This window comes from Neoarius graeffei, chromosome 11, assembly GCF_027579695.1.
Source record: "Neoarius graeffei isolate fNeoGra1 chromosome 11, fNeoGra1.pri, whole genome shotgun sequence".
In the NCBI taxonomy this organism is placed as follows: domain Eukaryota; kingdom Metazoa; phylum Chordata; class Actinopteri; order Siluriformes; family Ariidae; genus Neoarius; species Neoarius graeffei.
The window spans coordinates 55815276-55838100 of NC_083579.1; the positions used below are offsets into that span (position 1 = coordinate 55815276).

General features: G+C 45.7%; 1 protein-coding gene across 2 annotated transcripts; it reads right to left on the bottom strand.

Moving 5' to 3' along the window:
- Nucleotides 1–644: 644 nt before the first annotated feature.
- susd4 (sushi domain containing 4) lies at nucleotides 645–22348 on the bottom strand. 2 transcript variants are annotated; one of them, XM_060934281.1, is made up of 8 exons: nucleotides 21944–22348; nucleotides 21470–21673; nucleotides 20546–20719; nucleotides 19969–20157; nucleotides 17842–18033; nucleotides 15024–15168; nucleotides 1189–1574; nucleotides 645–1072 (listed from the first exon to the last, which is right to left on the bottom strand). In XM_060934281.1, exons 1-8 carry the CDS (start codon nucleotides 22059–22061, stop codon nucleotides 1035–1037), a joined length of 1446 nt encoding a protein of 481 aa, XP_060790264.1. In that variant the 5' UTR covers nucleotides 22062–22348; the 3' UTR covers nucleotides 645–1034. The 2 variants fall into 2 exon arrangements, with proteins under 2 accessions (XP_060790264.1, XP_060790265.1); XM_060934282.1 differs by lacking the exon at nucleotides 21470–21673.
- Nucleotides 22349–22825: the final 477 nt, after the last annotated feature.

Consider the following 22825-nt stretch of genomic DNA (forward strand, 5'->3'; position numbering starts at 1 on the left):
ATGACAGGCGTACTAACACCTTCTGCGCGCTTCGGCAGCGCATTGATATCTGAGCTCCGTATCAATGCGCTGCCGAAGCGCGCAGAAGGTGTTAGTACACCTGTCATTATAGTGCGGACTTTCCATAGCATAGAAAATCGCTACGTTTCAATTTGTGTAACTGAACTTGTTTCATGTCACTGGTCATATAAACCTATGTAAACAGGAAAAACGCGGAAGAGTTTGGTCGCATCTAACTACAGCCCCAAAAAATACCATTGGCCATACTGAGCCTAGCTACATTGCTAACAGGAGTGACAGCGCGTCTGACTGCGTCTGACTGACTGGGAGGTCGTGCAAAGCTCGGAGAGGTACGGAGCAGCTCGTCTCAATTCAGATAAGAGCATATTTCATTATGGAAGTACGGTGGACTGTTCCTTTAAAGTTAGGTAGACTTTGGTAGAACTGAATGTATTGTGTTCTTGCTTAACAAATGAAACAAAGTGAGTTAGCAAAGGTTGGCTTTAATTTTTATGTTTTTGTATTTGTAAGCAGGAAATACATTAATGAAATTTGTTTTGATCACATCTGTCAAATAATTTAATTGAATTAAAATGTATCCTCAGTCATCACAAATATCATTTACAGATTTTTAATTTACCTCAAAGCAATATATTTCATCGTCTCTTGTTATTTTGCATGTGAAGACCAGCCAGACACATTTGACTGATTAAAAGCAGAATTTGATTTTAATCCCTAGATGTAAAATGAGATTTCTCCTTTGGTAACTGCTGTATTTAACCAACAATGTGAAATTCATACTAAAACAAACTGGTTAAACTACAAATGCATAGTATTTTTACCCCATGATCCAAGCACAAAAAACTAAACATATGATATTATTGCCTTTATCACCTTGTTAATGAAATGTTGGCTATAATAACAGCACGTCTGTCAGAGAGATGAATGGGTCTGTGTTAAACCAATGTGGAGTGCTGAACCATCTAAATACAGCACTGAGAAACTCTAAAACTGTACAGTGGATGTCCACAGTATCAGAAGTCCTCTTCACCACCATCCACAAGAGGAATTTCTAGATAAAAGGTGTCAAACAATATATAAAACACAGTTATCAGTGCACAATGACATGCCATCAGGATCCAATATATTATGAATCTGTGACAACAGCTGACAAAAATGCCGACTTACCATCAGCAATATCTATGCTGGGACTCGTGGAAGCAGTTTCCTCCATAGAGGTGATCACATTGGTCTTCTCTGAAACATTGCTCAACCCAACATCATGTGAAGAAGATGGATGCATAGCTTGTAGACTCTCTGATGGCTCTGAGATGCTGTCACATGTCTCAGCATCTCCAGTATCCAATGGAGCATCATTCTGACATTCTATGGGCCCTGGATATGAAGGAGGGTCATTTTCTTCTGAGGTCTGTGTGGGTCCTGGACCAGCAGAGGGAAGCACATGTGGAGGCTGGTAGCATGAACCACTGACTGCCTCCTCATAGGAAGGTAGAGATATGGCAACTCCATCCACTATTATGACATTTGGACCCCTGGCATCCTCTTGTTCTTCACTTAGAAAAGATGTTATTAATTATTTTTAATTACGTCATGTCTCTGTTAATCTGATTAAAATCACATTGGTCAGTAAATGTTGATTAATTTTCAATAGCAGCAGCAGCTCTAACAATAAATCTAGCGGTGATTCTTACAAGTTAATATTAAGGCACTTGTTCTACTATCACTTAAGATATATGTTTTCTGGTCACAGAAGTCTTCAGGACAGAGGACTTTGTGCTTTATAGTTTCTCTGTAGCATGACAAGTTTTGTCTTATTAACTTCAACAGAGAAAAGAGAGACTGGTCAGGGAAGAACTGTTAATAGCTGTTATAATGTAAGTGACAACAGGAACTAATTTGTCTTACAGACATTCCACAACATTAATTGTAATTATAAATTTATTAGTGCATCTCAAACAATTAGAATATTGTGAAAAGGTTCAATATTTTCCATCAGTTATTTAAGAAAGTGAAAAGTTAATATATTCTAGACTCATTACACAAACTAAAATGTTCCAAGCATTTTTCTACTTTAATTTTGTTAGTTATGGCCTACAGTGCAAAAAAAATTTGAATATTTAATTTCAAGTTTGTGTAAAACAATATAAATAACATGCATCTCTGTCTAGTTCAGTACATGCAACCACAATCTTGGGAAAGACTGCCATCTTGACAGTTGTCCAGAAGACAATCGTTGACACCCTCTACAAGGAGGGTAAGTAATGGAAAGTCATTGCTGAAAAGGCTGTCTGGAAAAGGTGCACAAGCACTAGGGATGATTGCAGTCTTGAGAGGATTGTCAAGAAAAGTCAATTCAAGAACTTGGGAGAGCTTCACGGGGAGTGGACTGAGGCTAGTATCAGTGCATCAAGAGCCACCCTGCACAGATGTCTTCAGAAAAGTGGCTACAACTGTCGCATTCCTAATATCAAGCCACTCCTGAACCAGAGAAGGTCAGAAGCGTCTTACCTGGGCTAAGGAGAGAAAGAACTGAATTGTTGCTCGGTGGTCCAAAGTCCTCTTTTCAGATGAAAGTAAATTTTGCATTTCATTTGGAAATTAAGGCCCTAAAGTCTGGAGGAAAAGTGGAGAGGCACAGAATCCAAGGTGCTTGAAGTCCAATATGAAGTTTCTGCAATCTGTGATGATTTGGAGTGCCATGTCATCTGCTGGTGTTGGTCCACTGTGTTTTATCAAGTCCAAAGTCAAGGCAGCCATCTACCAGAAGATTTTAGAGCACTTCCTGCTTCCATCTGCTAACAAGCTTTATGGAGATGCTGATTTTCCTTTTCCAGCAGGACTTGGCACCTGCCCATAGTGCCAAAACTACTACCAAATGGTTTGCTGATCATGATATTACTGTGCTTGATTGGCCAGCCAACTCGCCTGACCTGAACTCCACCCACATGCAATGAACCAGTGCTACAGGTGCTCTAGCCCCTGCCCCTTTTCTGTTTGCTGTCCAAAGTGCCCTTTTCATAGGGACTGTTATGTTTTTTTTTTTTTTATATTTGTAAAAGATAAGTTAGCTCCAACATCAATATTCTCTACAATTTGACAATAACATATGAAATTATAGATTTATAAAATAACGTTTTTCTATGTAAATGCGGGCATCAATCCGTGACGTCATGCATTCAGTGAACCTCCGTGCAGAAAGCACATGCAGGCGGTTGACAGTGGGAGACAGTGCGAGGAACGGCATGGTAAGGTCACACTGAAAGTCTTTCATTTCTTATCTGAACATGCAATATTGTGCAGCTTAGAACACAACAGTAAATGTGTAGGGTTGTTTATCATTTAATGAAGCTGCCTAGGCTATATTTAAACCGTTTGCTCCATCCATTTCATTAACGTGGCAGATTCGGAAACTTTAGTTTGAACGACGGTGTTAATAACATATTCTAGCAGCTTCGAAAACCTAAGGCTGAATGACGACATCCACAACATATTCTATCAAGACGCACAGAATGTTCAGTTGCAACTGAAATTTAGTTTTGAATAAAGTTAACTTGTGTGAAAAATTTGTTCCAAGTGCCCTTTTTTGAATGTTGAGCCCCTGCCCCTCCAAAGGTCTTTGCACGGCCCTGCTGAACTCCATAGAGAATCTACGATGGATTGTCAAGAGGAAGATGACAACCCAACCTGTTATGGGTGGTGGAGGTGTGGTGAGATAACGATCCAAAAGCAGAACACAGGTAGTCATCCAATAAATAAGGTGATTTAATCCAGAGAAAAAAGGGCGTGGCAAAGAGGTAAACAAACAGGACAAAAAAAAACAAATGGCAAAAATAGTCCGGGTAAAAAGAGACAAAAAACTCAACAAAAACACGAGACAGGCAAAGACAAATACACTAGTGCAAAAAACCATGAACAAGAAAAAACGCTTAATGCAAAAAACCATGAACCAGAAAAATAGCTAGAGCAAAAAACCATGAGACGTAAAAGAGGCACAGAAACGGCTAGAGTAGTAAACGAGACATTCTGGCAAAGTCAGAGTCTGAGAACGGCCTTTAAATATGCAGCGGTGAAAACCAGGAAGTGAGTTCAGGTGAGCGCTCGCTGAACGGGAAAGCAGGCAAGATGGAATTCCCGTCCCGGATCCAGATCGGCGCTGACGTGGGAGAACCGTAATCTCCGGAGTGGATGTCCGGGGCAGAGCATGACAGTACCCCCCCCCCCCCCCCCCCCCCAATGAACTAGAAAGGACTAGAGACCAGAGGTTTAAGCTGTGACACGTGGAAAGTGGGGTGAATACGTCACATGATGAGTGGTAATGCCAGTCTGACGGAACATGGATTGATTACCTTGCTGATGAGGAAGGGTCCTAGATATCTGGGGGCCAGCTTACGGGAGATGGTTCTGAGTGGCAGATGGCATGTGGAGAGCATGACTCGCTGCCCCACTCGGTAGGTGGGTGCCTTAGAGTGGCGTTTGTCGGCCTGCCTCTTGGATGCTATGGCGGAGCAAATGAGTCTTCTCCGGGCCAATGCCCACATCCTCCTGCAGTGGCGTATGAAGGTCTGGGCTGAGGGTATGGCGACCTCCTCCTCTTGGTTGGGGAAGAGTGGTGGTTGGTAACCTAGGGAACACTGGAAGGGCGAGAGACCTGTGGCAAATGAAGGGAGAGTGTTGTGAGTGTACTCGACCCAAGGTAAGTACTTACTCCAAGAACCGGCATCTCTGGACACCATGCACCTGAGTGCCACCTCCAAATCCTGATTGGCCCGTTCCGCCTGGCCATTGGTTTGAGGATGAAAACCTGAGGAGAGACTACAGGTGGCCCCAATGAGTTTGCAGAAGGCCCTCCAGAACTGCACAGTGAACTGAGGACCCTGGTCAGAGACAATGTCAGTGGGGAGTCCGTGTAGGCGGAAAATGTGAAGGATGAGTAATTCGGTGGTTTCTTTAGCTGTGGGAAGCTTGGGCAGAGGGATAAAATGGACTGTCTTGGAGAAACGATCAATAACTGTGAGGTTGCATGTGTTGCCACCTGAGTTGGGGAGTCCTGTGATGAAGTCCAGGGTGATGTGAGACCAGGGTTGGTGAGGAGTCGGGAGTGGTCTTAGCAAGCCGGCAGGGGGTCGATTGGCTGTCTTGTTCTGGGCACATGTGTCGTGGGCTGCCACGAACTCCTGAACATCTTCCTTGATGGAGGGCCACCAGAAGTGCTGTTGGATGAGCGCCAGGGTTCAAGCAGCTCCCAGGTGACAAGCCAGCTTGGAGCCATGACCCCACTGCAGCACCTGGGTTTGCACAGAACAGGGAGCAAACAGATGGTTAGGTAGTATGTTGTTTGAGTTACCTTCTCCGGGGTCCTGCTCCAGGGCCTTCTGCACTAATGTCTCTACCTCAAGTAGGGAGGCCCACACCAGACAGCGTGGAAGGAAGATGATTTTGGGTGTACTAGACTCCTCCTGGTGGGCAGAGAATATCCTGGACAGGGCATCAGTTTTACCATTCTTGGAGCCTGGGCGGTAGGAGAGCACGAATTGGAACTGGGAGAAGAAGAGAGACCATCGGGCTTGCCATGAATTAAGGCATTTGGCGGACTTGAGGTATTCTAGGTTTTTGTGGTCAGTCCAGACAAGGAAGGGGAGATCCGACCCCTTGAGCCAGTGCCTCCACTCCTCCAAGGCTAGCTTGACGGCCAACAACTCTCTGTTGCCGATGTCATAATTTCGTTCAGCAGAAGACAACCAGCGAGAGAAGAAGGAGCAGGGGTGGACCTTGTTATCATTGGCCCTCTGGGAGAGAATGGCTCCAACGCCGACCTCCACGATGAACTGTTTGGTCGGATTGGGTATGGTGAGAATGGGTGCTGTGGTGAACTTGTGCTTGAGCATGAAGAAGGCTTTCTCTGCTTCCTCCCCCCACTTGAACGGGGTCTTAATCGAGGTCAACGCTGTGAGAGGTCTGGCCACCGTGCTGAAGTTATGGATGAAGCGCCTGTAGAAATTGGCAAACCCCAGGAAACGCTGGAGCTCTTGTTGCGAGGATGGGGTAGGCCAGTCAGCAACTGCCTCAAGCTTGAGGGGGTCCATCTGAATCCTAGCCAGGAAGATGATGAACCCCAGAAATGAGACAGAGCTCTGGTGGAATTCACTCTTCTCCGCCTTGACAAACAATTTATTCTCTAGCAGGCGCTGGAGGACCTGCCGGATGTGGCCCCGATGTTCCTCCAGGGAGTGAGAGAAGATCAGGATGTCATCCAGGTACACAAAAGATGAAGATGTTAAGAAAGTCCCTTAAGACGTCGTTGACGAGTGCCTGGAAGACCGCAGGCACGTTGGTCAGGCTGAAAGGGACCACGAGGTACTCGTAGTGGCCCGTGGTGGTGTTAAAGGCCATCTTCCACTCATCCCCCTCCCTGATCCTCACGAGATGGCAGGCATTGCGTAAATCCAACTTAGTAAATATCTTGGCTCCCTGGAGTAGTTCAAAGGCCGTGGTCATGAGTGGTAGTGGGTAGCGGTTCTTGACCGTGATGGCGTTGAGACCTCGATAGATTTTTCTTTTTCTCTCTCTCTTCCCCCCCCCCCAATCTGTCCCTCTGAGTTACATGTTGATCCTGGGATTGAGATGCTGGCCTCTTCTGCCCCTCGGACCTGCTTGATCCATCCTGGTGCCCTGTGTCTGGTCGGAGTTTTATCGCCCCACTCCGGTGAAGGACGGCCCCATGAGGACAGTTGAGGGTTATACCTGTTAAAACTGTTAATATTATAGTCAGGCTGTCTGTTGTTGCCCAAATGAGGATGGGTTCCCTTTTGAGTCTGGTTCCTCTCGAGGTTTCTTCCTCATGTCGTCTGAGGGAGTTTTTCCTTGCCACCGTCGCCACAGGCTTGCTCATTGGGGATAGATTAGGGATAAAATTGGCTCATGTTTTAAGTCGTTCAAATTTTGTAAAGCTGCTTTGCGACAATGTTTATTGTTAAAAGCGCTGTACAAATAAACTTGATTGATTGATTGATTGATAGTCAATGCAGGGGCGAAGCGCCTTGTCCTTCTTTTCCACAAAGAAGAATCCCGCTCCTGCTGGGGAGGAGGAAGGGCAGATGATCCCAGCTGCCAGAGACTCAGACATGTACTTCTCCATGGCTTGCCTTTCGACGGGAGAGAGAGTAGAGTTGCCCTTTGGGTGGCGCCATCCCAGGCAGGAGGTCAAGTCCACGGTCATAGGGTCTGTGAGGAGGGAGGGACACTGCTTGGGTCTTGCTGAACATGAGTCTTAAGTCCAGTGTAGAAGTCAGAGTGGGTGGGTGGAGCGCAGAAGTACGGCAGGCCAGAACTGAGTTCTAAAAACTCTTTTTTTTTTTTTTTTTCTTTTTTTTTTATTTGCACTTTTCAGTACCACATATATTCTCCCGGCCATACACATATACACACGCACAAGTCATCTGGTGCGGGAGAGAGCTCCCTTCCTCTGCCCTCTCTCTCCTTATATAGGGCATGGTTGCTGGGAAGACACACAAACACAGGTTAATTCACATCAGGTGTAGTGATTCTGCCACTTACCTTCCCTGACTCTGCCCTCCGGTCACAGACCGACGCTTGACCACGCCCCCACTGCCACATACCCCCACCACCCGACTCAGGCCGGGCAGCCGTCCGGCCCGCAGCCGACTCCCCCCCCCCCCCCTTGACGGGAGAGGAAGTCCGCCATGACCATCTGCGCCCCTGGCCTGTGGACCACCTTGAAGTTAAAGGGTTGGAGTGCCAGATGCCAATGGATGATCCGCGCGTTGGCATCCTTCATGCGGTGGAGCCACTGGAGGGGCACGTGGTCCGAACAGAGGGTGAAAGGGCGTCCCAGCAGGTAGTAACGGAGGGCGAGGACCGCCCACTTGATGGCCAGGCACTCCTTCTCTATGGTGCTGTAGCGCCCCTCACGCACTGACAGCTTTCGACTAATGTACAGCACTGGGCGATCCTCCCCCTCCACCTCCTGGGACAAAACAGCCCTCTGTCCGATGCGTCCATCTGCAATATAAAAGGGAGAGAAAAGTCAGGTGAGTGTAACAGTGGCCCCCCACACAGTGCAGCCTTTACCTCAGAAAAAGCCCGCTGGCATTGCTCCGTCCACTGATCCAGATCTGGTGCCCCCTTTTTAGTGAGATCAGTCAGCGGGCTGGTGACATCCGAATAATTAGGTATAAACCTACAAAAATAGCCAGCCAGCCCCAGGAACTGTCTCACCCCCTTTTTGGTCTTGGGCCTTGGGAAGGCCGCAATCGCTGCAGACTTGTTAATTTGGGGACACACCTGCCCATTGCCCAAGTGGAAGCCCAGATACTGTACTTCCACCTGCCCAATCACACAATTCTTCGGGTTGGCTGTGAGACCCGCCCGCCTCAGCGACCTAAGGACGGCTCTCAGGTGTTATAGGTGCCGCGGCCAGTCATTACTATAAATAATGATGTTGTCAAGGTACGCGGCAGCATAGGTGGCATGGGGGCGGAGGACCCTATCCATCAGCCGCTGAAATGTAGCGGGCGCCCCAAACAGCCCAAAAGGAAGTGTGACAAACTGGTGTAAGCCGAACGGTGTGGAAAGGGCCGTTTTTTCTCGGGATAATGGAGTCAAGGGGATCTGCCAATAATCCTTTGTCAAATCCAGTGTCGAGTAAAAGCGAGCCGTGCCTAGTCGATCGAGCAACTCATCAATGCGAGGCATTGGGTACGCGTCGAATTTAGACACTGCGTTGACTTTTCTATAGTCTACACAGAACCGGACCGACCCGTTGGCCTTGGGTACCAAGACCACCGGGCTGCTCCAGTTGCTGTGGGACTCCTCGATGATGCCCATTTCGAGCATGGCCTCAAGTTCTTCCCGAACCACTTTTTTCTTGTGTTCGGGTAGCCTGTAAGGGTGGCTACGCACTACCACCCCCGGGGGCGTCTCAATGTGGTGCTCTATGAGGTCGGTGCGGCCGGGCAGGGGAGAGAACACGTCAGAAAATTCGGTCTGCAACTGGGCAACCTCCGCGAGTTGTGTCGGGGAGAGGTGGTCTCCACAGGGGACCGGAGAGGTACACGATGCCAATACTCCCTTTTGAACCTCCGGCCTCAGCTCTGCCTTCTTCGGAACCACCGACACCAACGCCACGGGGACCTCCTCATTCCAGAGTTTGAGTAGATCGAGGTGGTAAATCTGTAGCGCCCCACCCCTGTCCGTTCGCCTCACCTTGTAGTCGACGTCCCCGACTCACCGTGTGACCTCAAAGGGTCCTTGCCACTTGCCGATTAATTTGGAGCTCGATGTGGGCAACAGTACGAGTACTTTATCTCCCAGTGTGAACTCCCTAAGGCGCGTACCCTTGTCGTATAGGCGGGTTTGCCGTTCTTGGGCCTGCCGCAAATTCTCCTGGGTTAGGTGCGTGAGTGTGTGGAGTTTTGCGCGCAGGTCAATAACGTACTGAATTTCATTTTTACTTGGTGAAGGTCCCTCCTCCCAATTTTCTCGCAGTACGTCTAAAATGCCGTGCGGCTTATGCCCATATAACAATTCAAATGGGGAGAACCCTGTTGAGGCTTGTGGGACCTCTTGCACTGCAAACAACAAGGGTTCGAGCCATTTATCCCAATTACGTGCATCCTCGCTTACGAATTTCTTAATTATATTTTTGAGGGTGCGATTGAATCGTTCGACTAAACTGTCCGTTTGTGGGTGATAAATGCTGGTGCAGATCAGCTTAATACCTAATAACCCATAAAGTTCGTTCAGTGTTCGTGACATAAACGAGGTGCCTTGATCAGTCAGAATCTCTTTCGGGATTCCAACTCGGGAGATAACGCGGAAGAGCGCTTCCGCAATACTGCATGCTGAGATATTGCGAAGAGGCACTGCTTCTGGGTATCGCGTTGCATAATCCACTAGAACTAATATAAAGCGGTACCTCGTGTTGACCGATCTAATGGCCCGACGAGATCCATCCCAATTCTTTCGAACGGGGTCTCGATTAATGGGAGAGGGTGCAAAGGCGCTTTTGGAATGGCCGCTGGATTTACTAACTGGCATTCCCGGCACGCCGTACACCACCTACGGACATAGCCGCGAATCCCTGGCCAATAGAACCGGGCCATTATTCGGGCTAGTGTTTTATCCTGTCCTAAGTGTCCAGCCATGGGATTAAAGTGTGCCGCTTGAAATGCCAATTCCCGGCGGCTTTTTGGAATCAAGAGCTGCGTGATTTGTTCTTTAGTCTGAGTGTCCTGTGTCACTCTGTATAATCTATCCTTCATAATAGAAAAATAGGGGAAGGACGGGGTGGCGTTTGGCTGGAGCGTTTAACCATCGATTACTCTCACTTGGTCAAACGCATGCCGCAGAGTCTCGTCTCGCGACTGCTCTAACGGGAAATCTGCAAGGGATTCCCCGAGGGAGGGAGGAGGAGCCAGTGGCTCCTCACTCTGACGCGGAGATGACGTAGACGGCTCTGTGACAGCTGCTCCGGCCAAAGCGACACCGGGATCTCCCCTTGCTGAAATACGGCAGGACCCACTCTTTACTAAATGACTCATTAATGCCCCGAATCCCGGCCAATCAGTCCCCAAAATTATCGAGTGGGTGAGGCGAGGATTAACCTTTACTTTATTTAGAGCCTTTACTCTAAATTTTTCCCCTCTGAAAAAAATGTGGACTGACACTAAAGGGTAGCTGTGAACTAGAGGTCTGCGCGGGTCGGATTTTTCAGTCCCACTCCCGCCCGCGCCCGCATTGTGCAGTCCCACTCCCGCCCGCACCCGCAAAGAATTATGATTTTCAGTCCCGCTCCCGCCCATGCCCACAAAAAAATTATGATTTTCAGTCCCGCTCCCACCCGCGCCTGCCATATTTTGTCCCGCTCCCGCCCGCAAATCCCGCATGATGCAGACGTTCGCGTTATTTCTCAGGAAAGTTCTTGTCTTGACACAGCGTGATGGTGCTCCGCCCCCTACTTTGAGTGGATTTGAGCATAAATATCTACAGCTCACGTTTGTTATTGTTTACCTTATTTCTGAATTCAGCATGTAGTATCTCTAATAATAATAATAATAATAATAATAATAATAATTAGTGCTGTCAAATGATTAAAATATTTAATCACAAATCACACATTTTTATCACATGAGAAACCATTGTAATTCTCTGATCAGCATAAAAAAGTGAATGGGCTTGCTTTGTACCAATTTTTTTTTTTTTATTGCAAAGCAGAGCTAGTAAAATAAATGAATTGATTTCTTGCTTGCGTTAGTCTACAACTTTAATCAGAGAGACATGTTACACAGTGACGGTAGGCTTGACTCAATGCTATCCCAGAAATCCTTCCTGTAATATGCAAATTTGGCCGCCTCTGATTGGACAGCCAAATTTGCATATTACAGGAAGGATTTCTGGGATAGCATTGAGTCAAGCCTACTGTCACTGTGTAACCTGTCTCTCTGGTTAAAGTTGTAGACTAACGCAACAAGTAAATCAATTCACTCATGGTTCTCTTGCTAGCTGGGTGTGAACTGCGAATTATTAGAATGATCAATGGCAAGTTCAAGATGCTATTTCTCACTCAATCTGGCAATCTGACTTGACTTTCTCTGCAAATTTATGCATCTTAAAATGTTTTTATTAATGCCAAATAAAATATCCAGCACAAATTATATATTTTAGACATAAATTAATAATTTATAAATTTTATTTCAAGCACGTTTTTAGTTAGCGGAACTGCAGCTTATCACAGCTCCCACCCGCGCCGCATATGTGCACTCCCGCTCCCGCCCGCGCATGCCTATGTGCACTTCCGGTCCCGCCCGCGCCCGCAATGAGCTTTCAAAATTTGTCCCGCACCGCACTACTTTGCGGCGGGTCCCGCGAGTCCCACGGGACTCCCGCGGGAGTGCAGGGCTCTACTGTGAACATCCCCGTGCACATACAACACCTTCACCCCCTGTGCTCCCCCCAATGCCTCGTCTTGCACCAGGCTTTGGTGGATTGAGGTCTGATTACAGCCAGAGTCCACCAAAGCCTGATATGTATCCCCTTGGATACTCACCGGTATGTGATATGCTCCGGCCCGATCGAGGGCGGCTCCTGGCGCATCGGGGATCCGAACCACCGCGCCCACTTCCATCACCGAGCACTGCAGTTGGAGGTGGCCCGGCTCCCTGCAGCGCCAGCAAACCGGCCCGGGCTTTCTCTCAGCACCGGTACTCTGGGGCTCACTCACCTAAGGGGGGGAGAGACAGACACGGAAGTGGGAGGACACCGCGAGTGCGGCAGACCGGCGGTGAGGGAGCCGGCCCCCGCCTCTGCGGTGGGGGAACGGGGCGAGGACGAGACACAGAAAGGGAGGGAGAGAGAGAAGCGAAGAGGGGATCTGTGATCCTGCCGCGGGAACAGCCGCCAAATGATCCTCCGCCAACTCGATGGCCTGATCCAGCGACGCCGGGCGATGGCACTGGACCCACTCCGCCGTTCCTTTGGGAAGTTGCGCAATGAACTGCTCCAGTGCCACCAGGTCGACGACTCCCTCGGCGTCGCGGTTGTCAGCCCTCAGCCACTGCCTGCAGGCGTCCCGGAGTTGCTGGCCAAATGCGAACGGGCAGCTGACCTCCTCTAGGCGCAGAGCGCAGAAGCGCTGACGATGTTGTTCAGGGGTGCGCCCCACACGCTGGAGGACGGCCCAGCGCAGGTCCGCGTAGACCAGCCGGCTGTCGGCAGGGAGCTGTAGCGCGGCCAGCTGCGCCTCGCTTGTTAGCAGGGGGAGGAGGCGCGCCGCGCGCTGTTCCACCGGCCACCCCGAGGCTTCTGCTGCTTGTTCAAATAGCGTGAGGAAGGCTTCGGGGTCGTCGTGTGGGCCCATCTTCGTTGGGGTGAGGTGGAGTGGGCCCGCAGCGGTGGAGATGGTGACCCCCGCCGATGCGAGGAGGTGCCGGAACGCCTGACGATCTAACTGTTGCGCCAGCACCAGGGCCTTGAACCGTTGTTCTTGCTCCTTTCGGAGGGCGAGCAGCGCCTGGTGCTGGCTCTGTTGGGCCGTGGTGAGGGCGTAGATCAGGTCTGCGAAGGGGGAGGACTCCATGGGGCTGTTCTCTTCTGTGCTCAGTCCCGGGTTTCGGCACCACTGTAGAAGTCAGAGTGGGTGGATGGAGCACAGAAGTACGGCAGGCCAGAACTGAGTTCCAAAAACTCTTTTTTTTAATTTGCACTTTTCAGTACCACATATATTCTCCCAGCCATACACACACACACACACACACACACACACACACACACACACATGTCATCTGGTGCAGGAGAGAGCTCCCTTCCTCTGCCCTCTCTCTCCTTATATAGGGCGTGGTTGCTGGGAAGACACACAAACACAGGTTAATTCACATCAGGTGTAGTGATTCTGCCACTTACCTTCCCTGACATTGCCCTCCGGTCACAGACCGACGCTTGACCACGCCCCCACTGCCACATCCAGATATTCCGGAGGCACGTGAGAGAGGTCGGGAAACTCGCTGGCTGAAGGCTGCGGTGGTTTGGCGGGAGGCAGAGCAGGCAGCAAGCTAGGCAGGAACGGCTCCAGCCTAGGATGGTGTTGTCGGCCCAGTTAAGGTGGGGGTTGTGCTGCGTTAACCAGGGTAATCCTAGGATGATCGGTACATGGGGACCGTTTCTCCAAGACAAACGGGAGTGTTCTGTGGGGAAGGTCAGAGGTTGCAGCTCCATGATCAATGAGCATTGAGATAAGAACAATCTGCAAGTACCTGGCTCTCCATCGTAGGGCTGAGGCGCTGGGAGTTTTGGCTCGCGGAGAAAAGCAGTGGCCGGAGCTGAAGTTGAAGATGGCTGGGCAGGGGTAGGCATGGCTTGATGGTGCTGCATCTGTGTAGTGAGGAGGCTGAGTGAGTTGGACAGGGTGGCGAGGTTCTGGGTAATCTGTTGGAGGTCTTGCTGGTGGGTCCCGAGGAGAGTCCCTTGTTTCTGGATGGCCGTTCTCAGATGGGTTAGTTCCGCTGGATCCATGTTGGCCAGAATGTACTGTTATGGGTGGTGGAGGTGTGGTGAGATAAGGATCCAAAAGCAGAACACAGACAGTAATCCAATAAATAAGGTGATTTAATCCAGGGGAAAAAGGGCATGGCAAAAAGGTAAACAAATAGGACAAAAAACAAATGGCAAAAATAGTCCGGGTAAAAAGAGACAAAAAACTTGACAAAAACACAAGACAGGCAAAGACAAAAACGCTAGTGCAAAAAACCATGAACCAGAAAAATATCTAGAGCAAAAAAACCATGAGATGCAAAAGAGGCACAGAAACGGCTAGAGTAGCAAACGAGACGTTCTGGCAAAGTCAGAGTCTGAGAACGGCCTTTAAATATGCAGCGGCGAAAACCAGGAAGTGAGTTCAGGTGAGCGCTTGCTGAACGGGGAAGCAGGCAGGATGGAATTTCCATCCCGGATCCAGATCGGCGCTGACGTGGGAGAATCGTAATCTCTGAAGTGGATGTCCGGGGTGAAGCATGACACAACCCAAAAATACGGATGAGCTGAAGGCCACTATCAAAGCAATCTGGGCTTCAGTAACATCTCAGCAGTACCACAGGCTGATCGCCTCCATGCCATGCCGCATTGATGCAGTAATTTGTGGTAAAGGAGCCGCAACCAAGTATTGAGTGTATAATTGAACATATTTTTCAGAAGTTGGACATTTCTGTATTGTAAATCCTTTCTTGACTGATCTTAGGAAATATTTTAATAATTTGAGACACGGGATTTCTAATTTTCATGAGCTATAGTCATAATCATCAAAACTAAAACAAAAAAGGCTTGGAATATTTCACTTTACATGTAATGAATAAATGATATATGAAAGCTTACCTTTTTGAATTAAATTATGAAAAAATTAACTTTTTCACAATATTCTAATTGTTTGAGATGCACTAGTACATTCAAATTACAAAGTGTTCATAAATTTACTACATTTTTATTCATCTTAATACCTTGAATTCCAATTGCTCTTGCATTTGCAGTAGGACATCTTTGCTATGATGACTAGAAACAGGGCTAACAGCACACTTGAGGTAGTGAATGCCACTGGTTTCCACGCATGCAGTAAAGATTCCTGAAAGCCAGGCCATGTGGTCTCTGAGGAAATAAGGACTAATGAGTTGCAGTCTTTACACAGGATTGATGCTCATTTATATTCCTGGATGTCCCGTTTCTGTAAAGTTTAGTTATTCTCCTGATCTAAAGCACCTTATGAGTTTCATGAACTGAATTATATCCATTAGACCAGGAGATTCTTCCTACTGAGAAATATCTCCTCAGGCCTGAATTCAGAACCCCTTTTATCAATTATATTAGAGTTAGACATAGTTTAACTTTATACACATATATATGTGTGTGTGTGTGTGTGTGTGTGTTATTTACCAGCTGGGAGGTCCGTATCGTGAAATACCGTGACCGAGGTCTTGAAAGTACTGGCCGAGGCCCTCTGGGCCGAGGTCAGTATTCAAGGCTGAGGTCACGGTATTTCACCATATGGACTGACCTTAAGCTGGTAAATAATATACAGTGGTGCCTGAAAGTTTGTGAACCCTTTAGAATTTTCTATATTTCTGCATAAATATGACCTAAAACATCATCAGATTTTCACACAAGTCCTAAAAGTAGATAAAGAGAACCCAGTTAAACAAATGGGACAAAAAAAATTTCACTTGGTCATTTATTTATTGAGGAAAATTATTCAATATTACATATCTTTGAGAGGCAAAAGTATGTGAACCTCTAGGATTAGCAGTTAATTTGAAGGTGAAATTAGAGTCAGGTGTTTTCAATCAATGGGATGACAATCAGGTGTGAGTGGGCACCCTGTTTTATTTAAAGAACAGGGATATATCAAAGTCTGATCTTCACAACACGTTTGTGGAAGTATATCATGGCATGAACGAAGGAGATTTCTGAGGACCTCAGAAAAAAAATTGTTGATGCTCATCAGGCTGGAAAAGGTTACAAAACCATCTCTAAAGAGTTTGGACTCCATCAATCCACAGTCAAACAGATTGTGTACAAATGGAGGAAATTCAGGACCACTGATACCCTCCCCAGGAGTGGTCAACCAACAAAGATCACTCTAAGAGCAAGGTGTGTAATAGTCGGCGAGGTCACAAAGGACCCCAGGGTAACTTCTAAACAACTGAAGGCCTCTCTCACATTGGCTAATGTTAATGTTCATGAGTCCATCATCAGGAGAACACTGAACAACAATGGTGTGCATGGCGGGGTCGCAAGGAGAAAGCCACTGCTCTCCAAAAAGAACATTGCTGCTCGTCTGCAGTTTGCTAAAGATCACGTGGACAAGCCAGAAGGCTATTAGAAAAATGTTTTGTAGATGGATGAGACCAAAATAGAACTTTTTGGTTTAAATGAGAAGCGTTATGTTTGGAGAAAGGAAAACACTGCATTCCAGCATAAGAACCTTATCCCATCTGTGAAACATGGTGGTGGTAGTATCACGGTTTGGGCCTATTTTACTGCATCTGGGCCAGGACGGCTTGCCATCATTGATGGAACAATGAATTCTGAATTATACCAGTGAATTCTAAAGGAAAATGTCAGGACATCTGTCCATGAACTGAATCTCAAGAGAAGGTGGGTCATGGAGCAAGACAACGACCCTAAGCATATAAGTCGTTCTACCAAAGAATGGTTAAAGAAGAATAAAGTTAATGTTTTGGAATGGCCAAGTCAAAGTCCTGACCTTAATCCAATCGAAATGTTGTGGAAGGACCTGAAGCAAGCAGTTCATGTGAGGAAACCCACCAACATCCCAGAGTTGAAGCTGTTCTGTATGGAGGAATGGGCTAAAATTCCTCCAAGCCGGTGTACAGGACTGATCAACAGTTACCGGAAATGTTTAGTTGCAGTTATTGCTGCACATGGGGGTCACACCAGATACTGAAAGCAAAGGTTCACATACTTTTGCCACTCACAGATATGTAATATTGGATCATTTTCCTCAATAAATAAATGACCAAGTGTAATATTTTTGTCTCATTTGTTGAACTGGGTTCTCTTTATCTACTTTTAGGACTTGTGTGAAAATCTGATGATGTTTTGGGTCATATTTATGCAGAAATATTGAAAATTCTAAAGGGTTCACAAACTTTCAAGCACCACTGTATTTATTTTTTTCTTTCCCAAATTCTAACAGAAAACCGAGCCGAGGCGAACTGCCATTTTGAATCCTCATTCACGGCTGTAATGCAAATGGCTTCCTCCTCGGTATACAAGTGCACTTCCATGGCAAGAAAAAAAACTAAATTTTGCTGCCTATGTAGTCCCCTGTTTATACAAAATTGAGTCATTCAGGATTCAGCCATGTTTTTGCTCGGCGTTAGCAACAGTTACAGGTTTTTAGCTTTCTCCTGAAATGTTTTCTTTTATTTCTTCTTCCTCAGGATCGTAAAACTCACTTTCGCTGTGAAGACTGTCGTTATCACTATCCATGATGTAAAATTAATGCTATTCTCCTGAGAAATGCGAAAATAAATGTTGACAAAAATTGCTACTATGCTTGTTGTTGTTGTGAATGAGCGAGTCGCCAGAGGTCCGTAACCGGGGTCTGTAACTGGGGTCCGTATCGTAGGATACGGACCCGCTCACCAGCCAATCAGAGCGCAGGATTTGATGGAAACCGGACTGCGAAAAAATTAATTGGCTTATTACTTTAAACACAAGAGGTATGCTTTATCTTTTAGAAGAGTCATTAATTGAATATACTGATAATGTGTTTTTTCAAAACTTCAGAAGACCTACCATCTTGAACACAGTAGATGTGCATCTGAGGAAACCACTGCCCATATTGACAGGTGATGTATTTGTAGTCATTCACTAGAGAATAGCCAGGATCACAGTAGAACTCCACCACAGTCCCATGGATATAGCGGTTACATGGCTGTGGATGGCATATGTAATCTCCATGCTTCACCATTGGAGGTAAGGGACATGCTGTAAAGCAATCATAGTTGAAGAAAACATGTAATGACGTATTATAATGATAAATGACAAGGTGCTTTCTATTGGACTGGGTCTTAATTATGATGGAAATTAAGGCCATACAGTATACAATGGTGCTTGAAAGTTTGTGAACCCTTTAGAATTTTCTATATTTCTGCATAAATATGACCTAAAACATCATCAGATTTTCACACAAGTCCTAAAAGTAGATAAAGAGAACCCAGTTAAACAAAGGAGACAAAAATATTATACTTGGTCATTTATTTATTGAAGAAAATCATCCAATATTACATATCTGTGAGTGGCAAAAGTATGTGAACCTCTAGGATTAGCAGTTAATTTGAAGGTGAAATTAGAGTCAGGTGTTTCCAATCAATGGGATGACAATCAGGTGTGAGTGGGCACCCTGTTTTATTTAAAGAACAGGGATCTATCAAAGTCTGATCTTCACAACACATGTTTGTGGAAGTGTATCATGGCACGAACAAAGGAGATTTCTGAGGACCTCAGAAAAGGCATTGCTGTTGCTCATCAGGCTGGAAAAGGTTACAGAACCATCTCTAAAGAGTTTGGACTCCACCAATCCACAGTCAGACAGATTGTGTACAAATGGAGGAAATTCAACACCATTGTTACTCCCCAGGAGTGGTCGACCAACAAAGATCACTCCAAGAGCAAGGCGTGTAATAGTCGGCAAGGTCACTAAGGACCCCAGGGTAACTTCTAAGCAACTGAAGGCCTCTCTCACATTGGCTAATGTTAATGTTCATGAGTCTACCATCAGGAGAACACTGAACAACAATGGTGTGCATAGCAGGGTTGCAAGGAGAAAGCCACTGCTGTCCAAAAAGAACACTGCTGCTCGTCTGCAGTTTGCTAAAGATCACATGGACAAGCCAGAAGGCTATTGGAAAAATGTTTTGTGGACGGATGAGACCAAAATAGAACTTTTTGGTTTAAATGAGAAGCGTTATGTTTGGAGAAGGAAAAGACTGCATTCCAGCATAAGAACCTTATCTCAACTGTGAAACATGGTTTTGGTAGTATCATGGTTTGGGCCTGTTTTGCTGCATCTGGGCCAGGACAGCTTGCCATCATTGATGGAACAATGAATTCTGAATTATACCAGCGAATTCTAAAGGAAAATGTCAGGACCTCTGTCCATGAACTGAATCTCAAGAGAAGGTGGGTCATGCAGCAAAACAACGACCCTAAGCACACAAGTCATTCTACCAAAGAATGGTTAAAGAAGAATAAAGTTAATGTTTTGGAATGGCCAAGTCAAAGTCCTGACCTTAATCCAATCGAAATGTTGTGGAAGGACCTGAAGTGAGCAGTTCATGTGAGGAAACCCACCAACATCCCAGAGTTGAAGCTGTTCTGTACGGAGGAATGGGCTAAAATTCCTCCGAGCCGGTGTGCAGGACTGATCAACAGTTACCGGAAATGTTTAGTTGCAGTTATTGCTGCACAAGGGGGTCACACCAGATACTGAAAGCAAAGGTTCACATACTTTTGCCACTCACAGATATGTAATATTGGATCATTTTCCTCAATAAATAAATGACCAAGTATAATATTTTTGTCTCATTTGTTTAATAGGGTTCTCTTTATCTACTTTTAGGACTTGTGTGAAAATCTGATGATGTTTTAGGTCATATTTATGCAGAAATATAGAAAATTCTAAAGGGTTCACAAACTTTCAAGCACCACTGTATATAAATAAACAACCTTAACCATGCTTCTATGAAATTTACAGTACAGAAAATAATTAAGTAATTAAATACTAAAATCCTAGATCAGAAAACAACTCAGGTAGTCATCCAGAATGGTTCTGTTTAATATTCCATTTTTTTTTCAACTGTGCAAGTCTGATATGTTACTTCTCTAATTAAAAATATAACAGCTGGGTGGCTTTTGAGTCACCTTCAACATCAAGGCACCGGGGTGGCACATCCGACCATATGAGGCTATACATGCATTCCAATAATTCTGCACCCTCTAGCTTATAACCTGGAAAACACTGGTAATGTACTATTGTTCCAATAGGCATGGAGAACTCTGTCTCAGAGATGTTCATGTAACTGTGAGGAGGAATCAAAGGGCGCAGGCAACCTGGAAAAAGAACAAAGATCAAGACAGGTTTGAAGAGGAGATGTACATCAAAATCAGACTATTTCTATGGGCAGTTTAGAGTAGCCAGTTGACCTAATGTGTGGGAGAAAGTCCACGCAGGCCTAAGGAGAACATGCAAACTCCATAAAGAAAGGCTCAGTCAGCCGCAAGGTTCGAACCCAGACCCTTCTTACTATGAGGTAACAGTGCTAACCACTACATCATCATGCCTTAAACAACTTCTAGTTTAGGAGACTCATATTTTCCATATACTTCACTACTGAGAAAAAATACAAATCGAACTCTTTCTCTTCTAAATGGAATTATCTAGATACCCGTGTAAAATAGGACTCCCGTTTTGGTAAGAAAGTTACAGTCAGATTAATACCTTGACAGATGGGCTGATTGTCCCACGTTCCATCCTCCTGGCAAAGTGATTCCATGCTGTCTGTATCAGGATAGCGGATTTGAAATCCTTCATGACATCTGATAATAAGGCTATCCCCTGGCCTGTAAGTCTTATTAGCAACATCAGCGTCCTCAATATATGGAGGAAGACATTCTATGAAGAAAACATGCAAGTGCTAGTGATTAAACACATCTTTACAATGTTAAGTCAGTAGGAATTGCACAGATATGGAATTGCATAAGCAAACCTTTGAAAATAATGTAGCGTTAACGGTTAGTAGCGGAGTAAAGTTGTGTGGCTTTTTTTCAGACTTTATTCACTGAATATCATTTGTGAAATCTGCTGTGATTTTTGTTTGTTTGTTTGTTTGTTTTTCACACCGCTCTGTATAAACTCTAGAGATAGTCATGTGTGAAATTCCCTGAAGATCAGTATTTTCTGCAATACTCAAACCCGCCCATCTGTTACCAACATCCATGCCATGATCAAAGTCACAGAGATGACACTTGTTCTTCATCCTGATGTGAACATAACCTGAAACTCTTGACCTGTATCTGCAGTCTTTTTTGCTTCGCACTGCTGAGATATGATTGGCTGATTAGAATGTGCAAGTGTTCCTAAGAAATCTGATGGTGAGTGTATGTTTCTTTTTCTTGCTGAAAAAGCCAGTTTAGTCTGAGCATCGAGTCCGTACAAGCTGCCAAAAGGCTGAACTGGTTAAGTTGGTAGACTAACAATTTATTAAAGTAAAACAAGAGTCTGGAAATTATTTACCAGCTCAGCCTGTGCTTTGTACTTGTAGCTGGTTAGACGAAGCTGGATCTTACAACAAAGGTAGTATTAATATTACTATTAATCACCAGTATTGTTTTATCCCTATTTACTTAACTGACTTTGCCTCACCATCTGGAAGGCACACTGGTTTAAGGCTTGGTCTCCATCCCATTGATCCATTATGAAATAAAACGCAGGTGATCTTTGATGCTCCTTTTAGTCTGTATCCCTTTATACAAGAGAATCTGGCCACGGCGTTCTCAAAGAACACACCAGAACTTGGTGTTCTGCTTCCATGCTCTGGAACACCCGGGTCTCTACAAAACTGCTCTGCTGGAAAATTACACACAACACTGACTAGACAACTGATTGCTTTATTGTATAGGTGTTTCATGATCAAAGGTGAACTTGAAACACTGCATGACTAAGGAGAAGTACTGACCAAAAAAAAAAAAAAAAAAGCAGGTAGCCTAATCATTTCTTTGAATGTAAAGAAATGCCTGTGCATTGTATCATTGCAATCACTCTAGGACTATTCCTTGTTTAGGCACTTTTGTGAGTCCATAAGTGAGTGCGTTATACTGAGTGTAGAAACCCTTTTACCTATGGCAGCCTCTGGGAAGGCGGTGACCGGCTGAAGAAGAAAGATGCTGAATGTCACAAGAAACTGGCCGGAGATAGCAATATGGACAAACGGAGACGTCTTTCTGTCTACCTTCATGATGATTCATCTTTCAAGTCCGATTAATCGGATATTAGTGCTCTGAAACGGATGACGATAAGAACAATGAGCAGGGAAATACATTAATGTCGGAAATCCGCTGTGAGTCGGCGAATCACTCCGTCACAGCGTCGCCTTTCCATAGCGCAGAAGGACAGCAGGTAAAGCGTCACAGTACGCCTTAAATGGCAAAGGACACGTATAACAAACAGTGCCTCATAATACATTTAAAAGGCATTTTCGCATTATCGTAGCTCAAACCTCTACACGGCGCGTTGTGATGTTATTCTTCTCATTAGCTGTAGCATCGTCTGTGATGAAAAACGCGTCAGCTTGCTGAGACAGGCTCGAGCTCAGTCACAGACATGAAAACTAGCTACAGATAATGGCTCCTTCATGCAACAAAATAGCACACTCACCCAGCATTACCGTAGCATGCTTCAAAAACCACTTCAGTACCCTGTTCATCTTCACTGTAGTTGATTGAAATATTCACCTTTGATTATTATGTGCTCTTGTTGAGTTTCTTTATCAGAAAAAAAAAAAAAAAACTTTTTTGGTTGTTGTCCATACAGGTGACACTTCCTCATGTGTTATTGTACCGTACAGGTCAAAGTACATACCATTCAGATGGCATATAAAATCCCATTTACCACTTTTTTTTTCATCTCATCTCATTATCTCTAGCCGCTTTATCCTTCTACAGGGTCGCAGGCAAGCTGGAGCCTATCCCAGCTGACTACGGGCAAAAGGCGGGGTACACC

What these genes read in the sequence shown, in the direction of transcription:
- susd4 (XM_060934281.1), bottom strand. Translation starts at nt 22,061, where the DNA reads ATGAAGGTAGACAGAAAGACGTCTCCGTTTGTCCATATTGCTATCTCC. An exon ending in CCGGTGCCTTGATGTTGAAG is followed by an intron (nt 18,034 to 19,968) that starts GTGACTCAAAAG and finishes ATTGCTTTACAG; the next exon opens with CATGTCCCTTACCTCCAATG. An exon ending in CAGCATAGATATTGCTGATG is followed by an intron (nt 1,073 to 1,188) that starts GTAAGTCGGCAT and finishes CCTTTTATCTAG; the next exon opens with AAATTCCTCTTGTGGATGGT.